This window comes from Trachymyrmex septentrionalis, unplaced genomic scaffold (genome assembly GCF_001594115.1).
Source record: "Trachymyrmex septentrionalis isolate Tsep2-gDNA-1 unplaced genomic scaffold, Tsep1.0 scaffold75, whole genome shotgun sequence".
Classification (NCBI taxonomy): domain Eukaryota; kingdom Metazoa; phylum Arthropoda; class Insecta; order Hymenoptera; family Formicidae; genus Trachymyrmex; species Trachymyrmex septentrionalis.
Window position 1 is genome coordinate 1,198,887 of NW_017305938.1, and position 18,276 is coordinate 1,217,162.

Genomic DNA, 18,276 nt, shown 5'->3' on the forward strand with positions numbered 1-18,276 from the left:
TATTAATGATTGTGTTTACCGACCTATTATTAATAGCCATTCAACTTGAAGTTGAGGATAATAATGTAGACTACAATAATTTATCTTTCCAAGAAACGTAGTTTCTAAATTAGTATTTCCGTGCTTACTTTTGTACAATTAATAAATTATTTTCATTACTTTTCGCGCAGAATCACCAAGTAAAATCATTATAGTCGTTCTTTTATTTTTTTTCTATTTTAAACTCTTTAGCTATGCAAATCGACTTCCGCGTAAAATATGTAAAAATTAGTAATCGTAAATATATTTATATTATATTGTCATGATTGGATAAGATCATCATGAACGAAGCGGTTCGTGAATTCCTCTTTTTAAAAGCGATTTAGGATTTGGGAAACAAATAGAAATTTTGCGGTTCAAAGTTCACACATTCAGATGTTATTCGAAATTTCTATTTGACATTTTTTTCTAAATTTCCTTCCGTTGGTGAACGGTAACATCCGATTGGCGACACATCGAGCGCTGCTTGTGCACCGCAGGGATTTCCTTTGGAAATTACAATGTGAATAATTTGTCGCAATATGCAACGTTTGTTGCGCCAACTCTGAAATATTTCTGTTTGGATGCATTTTGATTCGCCTTTTAAAAACGTCTCCAAAGATTCTGATCTGTCAACTTTAACTTTTGCTTAAGTTATGATTGTACGAAGCAGTAGATATTCGTATTTCGAGGATTCATTTCTATTTTGAATTATACAAGCTTGATTATTCAATAATATACACATTTCATAAATTGAGAATTGTATTATATGTATATGTATATATTATACTATACGGTTATACTTTGAAATATTCATTAAATACAAATTGGAGGAAATTAGATTATTGCTTAATAGAATATTATATTGAAACCTGTGAAGTTTAATGTTAATTGATTCTGCAATTTATACTTAAGAGAGATTTTGTCTTTCAATTAATATAAAATATAATAATTAAATTATGTGTGTGAATTAGGACATCAGAACGATAGTTTAATTCAGTAATATCTTACAATGTTAGATAATTATATATTAAGAAATATTTCGAAATGATTTCGAGCTATGGCTAGCTGTGCGCTAAGTGGCGGAAAAATACGTGAAACCTTGCCAAGTAGAAACAATTATTTTTCTGCAGACGCCAGGGAACCTGCTCACTTGGGTATTCTGTCAGAGTTAACTGATAAAATTTCTTTCTATCTATTTTTTCTGAGCGTCAGCTATATTTCTTGAGTAGCAATCTGCAAATAACGAGTCGGCCATATGCGATGGTTTACTATCGTCATTTTAGTGAAATGAGCGATTGAAATAGTACGATTTTACTCTTGCGAACAGTGAAATAATAAGAAATTGTCATAGCATTTGATGTCGAGCAATAAAAGAGCTTCGAAAGACGGTGTTACGTATTTAAACTTTCACCGAGGAAATGCCCTCTTTGAATGCGACAAGGAATTCATAGATTAACGAAGAGTATATAGCTTGCTTATATATCCTCCTTTTCAAATCGCTCGTTTCTTCTCGAGGGAACTGAAATTGCTCGCAAGAGAAAACTTCCATTTCAACTTTCGTTAAAGCACGCCGAACTTTAGTCTGGAAACATTGTCGGTGAAGGAGGTGCGATTCACCAGACGATAGCATTTAACTTTTTGCCATGTGAAAGGTATGCTTTCACATGCATTGTTGTACATGCGCTCTGATTGATGCATGTACGAGGGGATGAAATGCCGGAAGTTGAGCTGGACGTTGGTGTCCTACCGGAAATGTCGTCTCTTGCTCCACTGTCCAGTCTACGACCGGAATCGAGCCTTGAATGTTAGCTCTTCCTGCGCGAATTTATCATCCCGAATCCCTGAAGACCAGAGAGGATTTCCCGTCGTACCCTTTCGACTCACGATAATGCGAATCGCCGTGTAGCCTCGAGCGATTGGATTAAGTTAGTTTGCACGATCCGGTTTTTCATATAAATCACAAGAAAATCGATAGATCGAAGATATATATACGAGTATATATATACAAATGATTTGTTTGAAAAAGTAAAGAATATCTACAAGTGTCAACATGAATTGAAACAAATAAAGTAATTCCGGTATATACGCCTAACAAAAACTTAATTTATTTGTTATGTATTATTTAATCTTGAGTTACCACACTTCAGTCACGGTTATATTATTACACTAATGCGAATTTGGCTTTTCCATTTTTCATCACGTGTAACTTTGAAATGAAAAAAAGCAAAAATAGTTCAATTATATAGTTTAATAAAATTTTCCTGGAAACCCATTGATAATAATAAAATTAAGCAAGAACAATATTGACAAGAAATTGTCAATTAAGAAAGTAATAAATTGAAAAGTCAACTTTTTTTCAATAATTGCAGGTGCAAATTTGCATTAGTGAGATAACTGAGGGTTAATAATAATTATATCAGTAAAAACTTTGTACTATCTACTACTATGAAGAAAATATTAGAAATCCGAAGTTATTCTTCATATTAAAAACTGAACTTTTTAAAATCCTTGTATTTTGTTCTGCATATCCCATAAGGATGGGATATACGGCTACTCATGGCGAGGGGGAGGGGTGAGATATACAGCTTATGAAAAATTTACAAATAATTCTTATAAATAAGACGTAAAATGACACAATAACTTATAAAATGTGTTTACAAAGTTTTATTAAGCAATAAAGGATGATAAATATGTATATGAAGTAATAGATAATAATTATAATCTTTTTACATATATTACAAGTGTTATGACGTGAGGTACACGTGTAATGCATTTATTACATTTAGCACTGAATTTAATCTGCACACTTTGTTCTTGAGCATAAATCCCGCCTGCTAAAAATGTCATATATCCCCCCCCCTCCCTCCTTCTAAACAGGTAGGATATACAAGACATCAAGCTGAGCAAAGAATATAGCTAGGCACTTGTATTTTGCTATACATCATTCTTTATTATCCCTTTAGACTTATGCACCAAACGACCTTTTGCAATCTTACAATAATCATTTTATTTAATAGACGTGATTATGATATATAGTTGCGTTATTCAGTACATTGACAAATCGATTCAACTGACAGTAATTTCATTAATATTGATAGAAGAAAACTGAAATCATAGTATAATACTAATATAACTTAAAAGTATATAACAAAATGGTTGCGTGCATATTATCCCAACTCTTTCTAATTTTTTTTACTTCTATGACATAAATTCTTACGTAAATATCGAAGTTACTCTATAATGAACTCTAATACAATATACGTAGAAATATATTTGCTGAAGAGTAAATATATTTTTATAATAGTATATTAATTTATATAACATTTTTAAATTTAGAATATTATATCCAATTTGAGTTTTTTCAGATCGCCACTGCTCCTACCTAATATATCATTAATTAAACTGAAATAATGGAATTTAACAATTTAAGGAAAATGTGTATTAAATGTAACAATCAAATTTAGTTTATTATTTACTAAATGCATATATCAATATAAATGTTGCCTACTTTGAAACTAACCACAGAAATGAATTGATTTGCATTTTGAGGTACGTGAAAATTAAAAATAACAAAATGATAATTAATTCAAGGGATTGAATTACTATTTTTTCTTTAATATCTAACAATGCGTAACATTAAATCCTCATTATCATTGCATGCTGACTTGACTATTTAATATTAACTATGAATATTTAATATTGTTATATTCTTTGTTATTTATTATATTCTTACATCAAGTATAAGATATTTAAATTTTTTAATTAGTCTATAATTAATTGTATAAAACACGATACAAATTATTAAAAAATAATTCAAAAAGGAATATTTGTTATGTACGAGATATTATTCCTTCTCTAAATTAAAGAATGAAAAATCTTTGGAAATAGTATTGCAGCACTGACATAAAGAAGATTAGGAACGTTTCAGATAATGTAACATTACTCGATGGATTGGAAATCGAAAATCCGTGAATAAACTTTAACGCTAGTGGCTTCGATCTCTTCCATGCAAGCCACGCCGGGTTTCGTCTTTTTTTTCAACCGATTCCGGCGGAAGATCTTCGAAAAGTATCTGCACATCTTCCATAAGCGAGGGTGGTTTCCAGGGAACGCAAGGATCTGTCGTAACGACCATACGACACACCTTCCTTGCCTTTCGTGCAGTGAGGATCCTCTTCGCCGTACTCGTGACCTCCTTGGCAAAATCTTCCTTACCCCTTCCCGATCCTCTTGGGGTATCTCGAGATTTTTCCGCTGCTGCAGCACTGTATGGAATATCATCGCTGAATTATCGATAGCCAAATATTGGATGGCGAAAAATTCAATTTTTGGGTCTGCAGATTGTTGAAATGATAGAAGCTCGATGGAGATATTCTATTCTTACAGAGATATGTTTGCTTCTAAGTGTAAATATTGTCTCTGTTTTTTACGATTCATTGTCCAATATTAATAGTAATAAATATAATATTCGGAATAATCAATGAATTTAAATTTAAAAATTGCATTTAAATAAAGCGAAAGATAAAGAAAATTAAAAAGCTTTTGGAATACAGTTCGACAAAGATGAAATCTTCTGAAAATAAAATTCTAAAGATAAATCAGTTGAAGTCCAATTTCGGAAAACCTAAGACCGGAACTAACCTGCTTTTCAAAGCTTTCTTGGTGAGTTTCCTTGCCATGTTGGCTTCTTGGATCTCCTTTTTAGCTTTCTTCACATCTTCCGTCATGTCGGCGAATTCCTCAAGCGGTACTATCATCTTTTGAAGGAAACCAATTTTTTTTTCTGTACTGTACTTTCTAGTCAGCTCTCTACGCTTATGAACGCGCTGTAACTCCGTCCAGCATTCTCTTCTCTTCCGTCTCATTTTGTCCTTGATTGACGATTTTGCTCTGATGTCATCTTTCGATCTCATTCTCTCGTCGACCTCGCCCCATTTCTCATGATCTTTGATTGTTCGATCTGTAAACCTAAGGTCGACAATTCAATATATCCTTTTCTTGTGGATTTTAGAGTCGAGGGAGAAAGAATGATGATAGTTGGATCAGAATAAGTTAAAGCGAAAATCATTCAAATTCTAGTGACGTCAGGAAATTTTAAAAGTTACTAAGATTCTATCAATCTTAACAAAGTCGAGAATCTCAAGTTTTTCTATTTGATATGTTAACTTTCTTTATTAGAATATAATACGGGATATAACGTAATAAAATAAAGAAAGTACTTTGTAGCACGTTATAAAATAAATATAAAATTAATAAAAAGTTTATATAATATATAGAATGTTTGTTATAAATATAGAATTAATATATTGACATAATTGATAATATGTTATTAATTAATTTTAGATTAATTATGAAGCATTATAATATACAAACAAGTTAAAAAAAGAGAATGGAGGTATTTTAACATATATTACATAAGTATAAAGCCAATCAACATGTTGAAACCTGTCGTCAAAAATTTTCTTTATTAATAATACTTTTATAGAAAATATTCTTCTATTATATATTAAAAAATTCTTCTGTTATTAAAATTCAATTAAAAAATAAGGAAAATCTATATTCATTTTGTTAAATTGCACGTCATACCTAGTTTTTCTAAATGCAGTCCTGCGGCAGCAAATGTCAGGTTTGCAAACAACTTTACATGGCTTCGCAAACCTGAAAATGACGGGTTTCGGTCGTTTTTTCCGCATCTTCTTTCTGCGTTTTCTCTTGCTAATTTCCTGCATAGCAGATTCTACAATCGTTTCCACCAACGAAGGCAAGGGCTCTTCCGCCAACAAAGGCAAGGGCTCTTCCGCCATTGCTTCCTCCTGTTCAACGTCTTGCGCTATTTCCGCCTTAGAAATTTCGATGGTCTCGGTTTTCTTTGGATATTTTTCTCGCTCTTTGAATAATATTTTCTCGGGTGATATTTTCGTTTGGAGTTCTGTTGCTTCATCTATCGGCAAATGCTTTTCGATTTTCCGACTGATGACTCTTTTCATGGTACGACTCACTTTCGAAGGTAAAACATCTAAATCCTCAATATCTTCATATTTTTGTTTTTCCTATGAGACGCAGAAATATGGTACAGATTAAATCAACAGTAAAATGAATCCAATTGTTTATTTGTTTATCTGTGTGTGTTCAATTATTTCAACGATATTAGATGCGGCTGTAGGATATATATATATATATATATATGTTTAAAATTTGTTGTGCCTTGAATATTGTAATTGCAAGTAATTTTTTGTTACACATAAAAGTACCTTTATTAAATTTAGATCTAAAATAGTTAAAACTTAAAAATTGGGGCTAACGTAGATATATGATGTCGCTGTACTTATCTTAACGCCGAGACGCTATCGTGTCTCCTAATTAAAGTTTCAAACAGTAACAAATTATAAATAATCGCTTGAATACAATCTTTTTAATAATGATATTCAAATTTGAGATGAAGAATTGTAACAATGAGAAATAGAAGATAATAGCAATGGATGAAAACACAGCGATAACCCGCAATAACCTTCTGGTATCTTTGAAAATAATATCCGTGAAAGCCTAAAAAGCGCGCGCGTTATCAGATAATAAAATTTTCCAAAAATAATAGTGATTGATTTAATAAATATTAAGTCAGTCATTTTTCTGGTTTGATATAAAATTATTAATAGTTATATATAATTTGAAAATGTTATAAATTTACATCTAACAGCTATATTAAATTTTGTCAAGCATAATTATTATTTAGCGACATTTCGCGCGACAGTGCATGGGCGATAAATCACACCGAAGAGTAAAAGGTCGCAGTCGAATGAAAGATAGATGAAATATTACAAAAGTTCTCTAATATATTGCGGTTAGCTGACCGCGAGTGTGATATATTAGAAATTTTATTAAACCCTGAAAATAAAACGTTGGAAGAAGAATATAGTGTGAAATTAAATATATTCAAACGACACACAACTTTTTATGCTAAATTTAAATTTATAACATAAAGTACAATATCTTTATGAAAATTTAATTGAACAACTCTTTTAATTTTTTACTCTTATTCAAAAGTAATTAAACTCTATATTTCTGATTGACTCGAAATTTTAATTTGAAATATATTTTGATCAAAAAATGATATTTATTATTAGATATATGATATTCTAAGTATTATCGAATATTTATTTTATTAATATATTACCTTTTTTACAATCTCAAAAAATTTGTCCTCTACTTCTTGAAGTTCAGGAAACTCATCTTTAAGCTTTTTTTTGGATATAATTCTTTTGTCTCGTGGTTCTTTTAACTTTTCTTTTTCAACTTTTCGTTTATTACGATCGTCTGTTAATCGTTTATCCTTCTTTTTTTCTTTCAAATCTATCAACACAATCTCTGATGGTTCCTCTATGGCAGGTCTCGCTAATTTGATTTCTTTCATACGCGTTTCTATTGCTTTTACGAAACGATTACACCTCTCCAGATACTGGGGTCAGATAAATGCAATGAATATCACGTTCATTTTATTTCTCTCTTTAACTAATTGTGTTTTTATTAAATTTAATTTATAGTATGATGAAATTAAATTCATAATATAATGAATTTTAAATAATTATATAAATGAAAGATTAATTTGGTTACATTTTTGTCGAATAAAGAATGTTATCAGATATCGTTATATCTCATAATATTATTTCAGAGATTTTTTAACTACTGTCTGTTGCATGCTGCTAATAAATTCTGTGCAATTTTATAAAAAGACAAATTGCCAATACTCACCGACGTAAAATCGTTCCTGTCATTTTTATCAAACGAACATAGCGCTTCCGTCAACTCGACGAGATAAACATTGCCAGCAGAATTTCCGACGGCCAGTAAAGACCCCATCTCGTGTGACGCGATCGCAGTTAATTGTTGCTCGCATAGTTTTACAGACAAGATTGCATCTTTTAGTCCTAATAGAAGATCCCATACAGTCAGCACGCCGATACGCGTCGCTACGCAAAATATAGAAGGTCTTGTTTTGTTCCAGCAGCCACATAATGGGCCTTCTACTATAAATCTAAAGATTCAGATAATTATATGAAAATCTTAGATTTTATCACATTATGTTCAATTATGTTCTATTCTAGTTGACAAACAATTGTAATAGATGATATCATTTCTATTGCCACAAAAATTGATTCTACATTTTAAGATATAAAAAATTATTCGTCTATTTATGATTATTTCAGTACACTGAGAAAAAATGTATTAGATTTTAATAAATATTTATTCGAATAGTGTCAGTTGAATATTTATTAAATGTAAACATATATTTATTTGGTACAAGAATATGGTACACTATTAATTTGATTTACCTATTATTATAATTTATTTAACAAATATTTATTTTCCGCAAATAAATGTATTAGTACAATTCAAATTATTTATTAAAATTTAGTACATTTTTCTCTTTAGTTTACTAAAATAATCATAAATAGGCAAATAATTGTTTAAATATTAAGTTATTTCATATGAATGTTTTAATATTAAATATCAATTACCTTAGATGTAACGTCTTAAACATTTGTATCAATAATTATTTATCACAACGAGCGATTTACATTTCGCTAATAAAATGAATCATGTAATGATAAATAATATATTTTCAAAGTTTGCGATTTATGGCTTTGGTTGAATAATTAATAATTTTTAATCTTTGAAAATATATATACATAACATTGAATTATTAAACGGAAACATATATATTTTTTTATTGTAAGCATTTTTGGAGTCATTAAATATTAAATACTAAAGTTATCACATTTTTCTAATTATTTTTTGTTATTATTTTTTGTTGGTATTTTTACAAATATTTCTTTGAATGTTTCATTTTAAATGAAAGAAAAAAAAATACCTCGTCGATATAAGACAACTGTCCTTATTGTCTTCCGCCCAAACGCGAACTGTGCGGTCGCCTACAGTTAGAAAAATTTTTGGATTGAAGTCACTGCGATCGACAGAAAAAACCGGGCCGTAATGAGCGTCGAATCTCAAGGCCATTTTCTCGGCCGGTGTTCTCGATTTTTTCGATCCACTGATCACGATGCCGTTTTCCAAACCAAACATGAATTTCGTGCCTACGATGGGTTCGTAGTCGCCTGATGACACTCCAATTGCCCGATCCATCTTCTGCTCATTTGGCGTCTCAAGATCGAACACGAGAATTTCGGTTGGTTCACGCAACTTCCTGGTGTCCCACCACATAGCACGGCCGTCCAAACCACCCGACATAAACTCCGTATTACTTTTCGTGGCGATCCACTTTACTGCTGTCACGGAATCTCTTCACGCAAAAATACAGGACTTTTATACACGTTATTTAAAAAGTATGATATATTAATATTTCACAAAGGAAATTTGATTATACCTCTTTATTAATTTAATTATATTCTTTTATAATTATTTCAAGGAAAAAGCAAATATCTTTCTCATATATAATATCGCTGCATTTTTCACAGATAAAACGAAATAAAAAAAAAAAGATGATTGGAGTTGCAAGCGTGATATTAAAAGAACAATCACGTACGACGTGACAAATGTCACTTAAAAAATGTAACGGAACTTAATTGAGAGCGGACACGCGACAAAAACAACATTTTAATCATTCATCATTTTGTCGCGCGAGCGCGAAATACCCTTTAGACCGACCAAGACCGGGGGGCACTTTGGTACTGAATTATGAAATCCAAAGTTCCGACGTCGCACCCAGGCATGTTCACGTCTAGATTACCTATGACTGAATTGACGATGAGACATTTGAACCGGAGTGGTGCCAGTCCTGATGTCCCAGCTGCAAACTTGGCCTGACGCCAAGCCGCTAGCAAGTATAGAAGGATCTCGGAGATTAAACTCGCTGACCACCGTGTCAGCTGAAGCCTCCAGTCCCATCCATGGCTTATTTGGATTGTCTACCATATGTTTTTCGAATATTCAGATCCAGTTTCGCGACATTTCGGTTGACGATTGTACAAACAAATGGAAAAACATAGCGTTATTTTTCAAAGATTAAAAAGTTACGTTATTGTGAAATCCGATTTTAAGCCATTAGAGCTGTATCGTTAAAAAATACATACACGTTGAATAAAGTGTAGCTACATTCCATTTCCGATATGCGAGAAATGCAATATCGTTGGGTTTTTATGCCCGATTTACTCGTGCGTGTTGTTTAGCTAGTGTTTCACTCGTTATAGTAAGATGATTGTAATTGCTGGCGTAAAAACATTGCGTGTTTCTCGTTCAATGAATCAGCAACAATGTATTGTTGCTTGATTGATCAGCATTTTATCAAATGTCGAAAGTGTGGTATAAAGAGGAATTGGCATATTCGATCGCTAAAATTGCATTTCACGTATAACTTTTTAATCTAACTTTGCGTCAAGGTGAGAAGGAAACGTCTGTTTCTCGTATAAAAAAGTTATGATATATCAGCAATTTCTATTGTAATAAATTTAATAATACATTTAATTTATTTTTATCATAATGGAATTATATTGACAGGTATTTTTTATATATTTTGTTGTTGTAAAATTTACATTATTTAGCGCGATAAAAATTTAAGGCTATGTTCTGTTGGATGGTTGTCGAACAGAAGCTCTTAATGTACAAAAAAAAACCGCGTGAAATGAGATTGTTATTTATCGAAGAAATTTGCATACAGTAAAAAAATGATCGTTAATAAAAAACACTGATGCAGGTTAAGGGCGGGAACTTATTGCGGACGTTGTACAACCGTAATCAAGTGCGCCGTCTAAATGCAGTCAAGGCTTTTACGCGCTTTTTCCACTTACCAATTTGCCAGATGTACGCAATGTTGCTATAATCTGACTCGATTCCAAAGAAACAGTACGAGACCACCATTTTACTGCCAGAGTCTGGCGACCAAGAAATATTGTTCACCCATCTCACCGGTATTTGAGGATCCTCGTAGACGTTCACTGTCCTGAAATAGAAATTCCAAACTGCTACTGACTTTGTTACAGTATAAAAGAATATCTTTTAATATGATAATAATATCATTAAAATAATATATCTATATAAAATGTGTCTGACATAAAAATGTGGGATTTTATTATTTTGAAAAATAATATGAATTTCTCATTCTGCAAGTGGATAATGAACTTTGTAATATATATAAATCCTTTTGGTATGAATATATTGTATTTGATAAATGTATTACCGCGATAACCTAGTTTACATCGTGGAAATTCTCTGTATTATTTCCATCTCCATTTTTATCGTACATGCCCCAATTTCCATCTATTAATTTTAATATTAAATTTGATGCGTATTATTTTATCTTACATTTACATTTATCTTATTAAAAAGTGCACTTTTAAAAGAAGAAAAAATAAATTATTATTTCCGCGATATTTTTTTCAAAGTAGTTAAATTATTAAATAGTATAAAGCTGTCTACAGTTTTCGCATGCAAAAATCGTTAGTTTAAAACAGAGAAAAGCAAATTTAGCGGTAGGATGCATAATTCATTCGCGTCCACTACGACTCCGGAATCCTGACATATGTTCGGATACCTTCGGGCTCGGCCCGGGTTTAAATTTTAAATCTTTTGATGGTCGAACCAACGTAGTCGTTCTTGTCCTCCACGAATATATACATTTTAAAATTGTCCATCTGAAATCGCACGAAGTTCTGTGCGTGATATCGACGTGTCGTGTGATACGTATGACAATGGAAACTCATCTATTCAGATCTCTTTAACTCATTGAATTGTTTACGATTACGGCCACATTTGTCAATACTTTCAATAAATATTTTATACATTTTACTATATTATTTTGCTTCACATTAACAATATCAATGTGTGTGTTTGAGGTATGGATGAATTACAATTTATTTATAAGCTTTGTACATACAGTATAAATTAATTATGACAAAATTAAATTTTCACCTGAGATCACGAGGTTTCACTAATTCTGTAGGAATCATATCGTCGAAATAGTGTTCATATATATTAATTGCGCCATTCTGAAGGACATTGGGCTCCATTTGCTAAAAGAAAAAAAAACAATGTAATTTTTATATTTTCTGTAATAAGATGTAGTATCAATATCTACAATAGAATCATGCAATTAAAATCTAGAAATTAATTATTAATTATTAATTAATTTTTAAGCTTAATATCCCTTTAGAATTTTAATTAAATAAATTTTATCTTAATAATATACACAAACATTTTTGATAATTCATTTAATATACTTGAAACAAATTCGACAATTTCGGCGCCCAATCTTCCTCCTTCTCGACTCGTCTGCGAAACCTTGCTGTAACTTCCTCGTCTTTCGGATTGATTTCCTTTGGCCAACCACCCTCGAAGTGAAACATTCCACTACTCTTCGTCTGGCTGCTGACAGTTTGGGCCTGGAATTTCATAGGAATGATTGCTAGGACGGTAATGTGAAATTCCACGGACTTGAGCGCTGGATTGCGTGTGTTCTGACAACTCTATTTCCAGTTGTTCCTCTCATTTCTTAACGCAATAAAATAAAATAAATAATAAAATAAACGTGAAAATATTTGATTATTTGGAATGGTTTTTTATATCTTATATTCCTAGTAGCAATTTCATTATTTAATTTCTTCCAAAAATAAACATATGAACAATAAGCTTTCGAGATATTCTGCACACAAACGTAGAATTTATATTAAAATTGTGAGTTATGAAATTGTTGTTGTTCTCAAAATAATGTCGAATGTCTGCTTTGAGTTGCCTCATTATAAAACCAAAACGTGCTGGTCGTGTAAAATTCGTATGATGTACCGTCTTTTCATGTTGCAGTTTCATAGAAAGTTACACATTTGTAGCATCAGGTAGCGAACTCTACGAGATGCGCGGATGCTGCGCCGTCAGACGCGTCAGTCTGACGCCAATTTTACCGCAAGTTACGTCTAGTTTCGTTAAAGTAAAGCGAAGCTGATTTTTGAATATATTAGTAGAGTTTTTGAACTAGAGTTAGAAAGGTTGCCGCAAGAGTTGGGTCGTAGTTCGTTCTCCTTTACATCTGATCCGACATTGTAACGTTAAAGTCATTATTATAATAGAAATCTTGAGTATATAATCTTACAAATTAAATTAACAACCTAAGAGCTAAAAGCCAAATTTTTCTTACAAATTTAATAAGTTTTAATGGTATTATCAAATAATTAGTGTTAAATTTATTAAAGTATTAATAATTAACCTCGTGTAAGGCAAACTGTTTGGTGTGCTGCGTGCCGACGTTGCAGTGAGATTTTATAATATAATTGGCCATAGCGTTAGGATCTGGCTTGATCTCTTCGTCCAAGTGCGGGCCACATATGTCGAAAATACATTGTTTGCCAAAATCGGCGCGTGTTTTTAGAAAAACCTGTTTGGTCTCCATTGTACTGTATTCTGTATAAATTGATGATTTTCACTCGCACGAAGCTTTCCAAGTCAATATCTAAAATATAAGGGATTGGCGAATCATTCGAAAATGTCACACGTGTATTCCGAGTTTCCCACATGTGTTCTGCCGTGCGAAATTGCGCATGATCGGTTTTTCTTCTCATCGCAATACGATATTTATCGTTTTTTTCTTCTCGATATAACATTTTTTTATTTTGCTTGAGAAAGGAAAGGGGATTTTGTTGCTCAAAACATTTAGTTAGATACAGTTCTGAAAATAATTTTGTTGAACTTCAGTAATAACAAAAAGTTTAACATTTTGGCCATCAGTTTAAACATTCTATATTAAATAATTATTTTGATCCCTCAAAATACGAAATTATCTTTATATCTGTATCTAACTAAATTTTTAGATATTTCAGCAAAATTGTTCTTTTTGTGTAACAGTATAATTTTTTAAGGAAATTATAATAAACAAAACAAAGAAAATTTCTCGGAAATAATGACTCATTTAGTTTTGACAAAATTCAAACTTCGGTATCACCAAAATATTGTTTGTTAATTATAATTTTACAGATTCAATTAAATTTTGCGTTTTGTTATACGAGAAATAGCTTGGAAAATTAATTTTCCAAGCTATGATATTTCTCGTCCCAAGAAACAATACATTTTTTACAAATATATTTTTGAATGTATTCTCCATTATAAGTATATTCTTTTTTTCGAAATCAGAAGAAGTTTAAAATTGTATTTAAAATTGTATTTTAAATAAAAAAAATATACGGATTTAGAAACAAAATAGAAAATCAAAGATTTTTAGATTGCACATCTTCATTGATTCGCTATCAAATGTATTTGACTTAATTAATATGAATCTCTCGTTTTTTTGATCAAACTAATTGAACGGACGAAAAACACTAGTCGACGAAGATTGTTATCAAGATTTTTGCTCTTTTTACATTACTACTTGGTTCATCGAGAATCGCTGATGTAACTACTTCATCTTAACGATACGATCGTTCCTTACTCTCTAATGTGCGTCCAGCATCATGCTTGTCACGTCTACTACGTGAAAGATTGCTCGTGTGAGCAAAAAATTTAATAACTTCCGCATAAGAGTTGTTGTTCTTAAGATAAACTTTCTAAATTTTCCTAAATTTTCTTTAAATACAATATAATGAGATTTTTATTAGTGCTAATTTTTTTTATGCAAAATTATTTAAATAAAAAGATTTTATCTTTTATCTTAGCGTTTTAAATTGGCGTCTCAATTTATTGTTATTTCTTTGGCTCAACGCGATCCGAACTATTTATTTTTAATTTATTAAGAACTATTATATAAAATTATTATATAAAAATAAAGCCAAAATTCTGTAAAATAATCCCTAAGCGATTGATGAAATTACAGTAACTTCATATTGCGCAATTACAATTATTGATCGTGTCAATATTATATCTGCACGATATGAGTATTATTTACACGATATGCATCAATAATATTGATCGTATATAGACACAGCTAATAGTTTACTAGTACTTTTAATAGTTTATTAGTAGAATTTCTACAAAATGATATACACTGCCTACATACGTGAAAATATGAGCGTACAGGTTTAAGCGTTAATCGGTTTACTGAAAAATTTTTTTAATTGAAATAAAAAACATTGAACATCTGCTGTATGAAACATGTATACTGATATTTTTATTAATCAACGAAAATAAAATATTATAGTGATTTATATATATTTTTTATCACATACGGTGCTGCGTTTAGTATTCAAGTTGCTATCAATTGGATAATATTAATTGTATAAATTATCATATTTAGTAACTTCCGCACAAGAGTTGCTGTTCTTAAGATAAACTTTCTAAATTTTCTTTAAATACAATATGAGATTTTTATTAGTGTTAATTTTTTTTATGCAAAATTGTTTATTAATCTAATAGAAAATAAATCAGTCTCTACATTCTTTGGTATAATCTTTGGTATCTCACTCTAAACAGTGAAAATTGTGAGTTTTGAAAAAGAATAGCTCAATTTTCAATCTTCAAGAATGCGATTTCACTCCTCAAAATGAAATTCGCTTTAAAATAAGAGAGAAAAAGAATTAAAATTAAGATATTAAGATGTGTATGAGATTAACCAACAGAAAAACATTTTTCCTTGGTAGTTCAAAAAAAGTGCAGGAAATGAATTTTCTGAATTATTTAATTTTAACATCAACTGTGTGAAGTAATTCACATGGAATTTCAGGTTCATTATTCAAGTCCTTCAAGATTACAATAAATCAAACATAATGAATATCTAATGAAGTCTCGAGGTATATCCATTCAACTTGTATTACATTTTAAAAGAGGTGTTTAGCTGAGTTTCTTCGTGACTATAAATATGCACAACATAGTTACACTATCGCGATAGGTCGTTTAGCATTTGAAAGGATCTGTTATTTTCCCTATGTTCCTCTCCAACTAGCTTTTTCTCCTTTATACATCGTAATTTCCGATCTCAGTTCGTAGGGCTCAATGAACTACGATGCCCTCATCAGCTAATGGCCGCGGTATCCGTTTGTTAGTTTCCACACCGACCACGTTCGATCAACAATCATCAATGGAGGTGAAGATTCGCATTGTTTTCGGATTCATGCATGACGTCGCTAACGTTGCTACAATCTACAGAACTAACACATACGTACGATTGTTAAAAAATTGTGTATATCTTTCGCGCGTACCACTTGTACCTTTGTGAAATAATAGAGTTGCAGCGAGATCACATATGCAGTATATCAAATATTTCAAGAAAGAGACAAATCATGTTTTGTCAAATTAGTATTTATTAAAAGCACATCCAAAACAATTTTAAGGTAAATTATTTTATCAATACAGATGTATAAAAAAAAGTGTATATTTACACTTATATAAATTGTACAAAAATGTGTATACGTCTACATTTACAATTCTCAAAATTTCTACAGTTTGTTTTATTATTGTTACATTTTACAACGATTTCGCAAATCGAGTATAGTTTTAACGGGAATTATCCCGAAATGGAGTGGCGAGTTGCAACACGAAAGACTCGATAGTTACGGTACGTTTCTCGAGTGTCTATCGATTTGCTAATCCGCGCTACACCTGTAGTTTTCCAGCAGGATTTACCGAGCAAATAAAGAACCTAAACGAGACCGGCCAACCGATTGCGAAATCTAGGCTATTTGTAGAACTCTTTGTTGTCAACACTTTTTATTTCTGAGAGTCTGCACATGCATAACGAGCCGTGGTTTATTATCAGAAGCCATTTTCTCTTCAACCAGAAGCAAAAGTTTTATGCTGATAAGCAAAAGATGAAAATAACGTATTGCCCAGTGCATAAAAAGTCGAAAGTCTCTTTTCGTTTTTACACCGTATGTTATCTCAACTACAAATAAGTTCTTATAGCTACAGCTGCTTATTGAATTTCTATATACGTTTATAACAAAAGTATTGTCGTCATCGAAACGTTTTCCGGTTGAGTGTACGCCTCTGCTGGAATTCACGAGCCGAGCTACTCTATACGCGAATCCTTTCAATCAGGTCGCGCGGCTTTTCCGTACGAGAACGCAAGTTTTCCGTAAGACACGAGTGGCGGGGAATAGTCTCATGATTCTTCCATGAGGGCGGTACGCCATCCATTTGCTTCGGCTCCACTCAACTTTCCATCCTTAACTCTTCACTCCAAACTTTCCTCCCTTGTGTCGGGCAGAGAGCTGAACCTTGCAATTCGCCAATTTCGTGCGAAATGCATATTCGAGATTTCGCTTGTCCTCCACGTGGAAAACCTTCCATACGCTCTTGTGATCTCGGCACTGATTAATTGATCTCCTGACTGGCGCATTTTCTCTTGAAGCGTTTCTAGGAAAGCTTCAAGAAAAGCTTTCGTCGAAATTTTACATCGCTCTTTTGATTTGTGTTTATGGTGTGCAGCTTCGTTTCATTTAGCAATGGAATGTTATTTTATTGCGTTTCAATTGTAAATTCTTTATATTTCTAGAGTGTATCAATTAACGAAATTGGCATTCGAATCGAGCCATGCATTGTTCCATGCATAACATTTCGGCAAGATGCAAGTAGATATATTTTTTAGATAAATGTATGATTAATGAAGATTTAATCGTTCGACGTACTCCGCAACAAAAAGTGGAGATTAAAAAAATATTCGTTTTCATCCACTCAAAGTCTTGTATATCGCGAAGTGAAAATTCAACCCCGCAGCCAGCACGCCAGAACGATTTCCATAATTTAATTTATATTGGCTTAATCCGCCCGCGTTTCAGATGCGCTGCAAACTTTTACGGAACGCTTGTCGTGGATTAAGCAACGAACGTACCCGCTTGAATTTTTAAACTACATCCCTCTGTTTCAGGAAACTTTTTTTTTTGCCATGATCCTCGAGAACACGCTAGTCTTATTTCCAATTCAGCGAGATTTATCTCGAAGTCTTCGCGAATTGCACAACCGTAATTTCGATATAATACCTCTATCCTGCACACCTGCGCTTTCGTCCTTCGAGATGTGCCGCGCGATCGATTAATCGGGCGGAAACTTTAATGGCCCCTTTGATCCTCACGGTAATTTCGGCAATTTACCATCTTAAGTTTCGGCCTCTCTGAGCCTCGTTGCTACCACTTCAGTTCTACAGAATCGTTCGAACAGAATTTCGACCGGAGGTGGAAAGTCTCTCGTATAATATTCATCGTTTGCGATGGTAGAATCATTAGCGCGTCATTACGAAGCGCTCTACTTTTTCAGTTACACTTTTTTATTTTATTTTTAAAACTTCCAGCTTCCAGTTAAATTTTCAATTTTCCTTTTTTGTTCGTATATATA

At 31.9% G+C, this 18,276-nt stretch overlaps 2 protein-coding genes across 2 annotated transcripts in view; one reads left to right on the plus strand and one right to left on the minus strand.

The window, feature by feature from the left end:
• The window catches only part of LOC108754060 (furin-like protease 1, isoforms 1/1-X/2), a 241,322-nt gene that overhangs the window by 177,906 nt on the left and 45,140 nt on the right, over window positions 1-18,276 (plus strand). The window lies entirely within an intron of this gene.
• LOC108754061 (dynein intermediate chain 3, ciliary-like) lies at window positions 3,940-13,519 on the minus strand. The gene is made up of 11 exons (XM_018496096.1): window positions 13,229-13,519; window positions 12,249-12,410; window positions 11,941-12,041; window positions 10,821-10,972; window positions 9,764-9,941; window positions 8,888-9,316; window positions 7,768-8,050; window positions 7,193-7,474; window positions 5,608-6,071; window positions 4,663-4,989; window positions 3,940-4,286 (listed from the first exon to the last, which is right to left on the minus strand). Exons 1-11 carry the CDS (start codon window positions 13,409-13,411, stop codon window positions 4,007-4,009), a joined length of 2,841 nt encoding a protein of 946 aa, XP_018351598.1. The 5' UTR covers window positions 13,412-13,519; the 3' UTR covers window positions 3,940-4,006.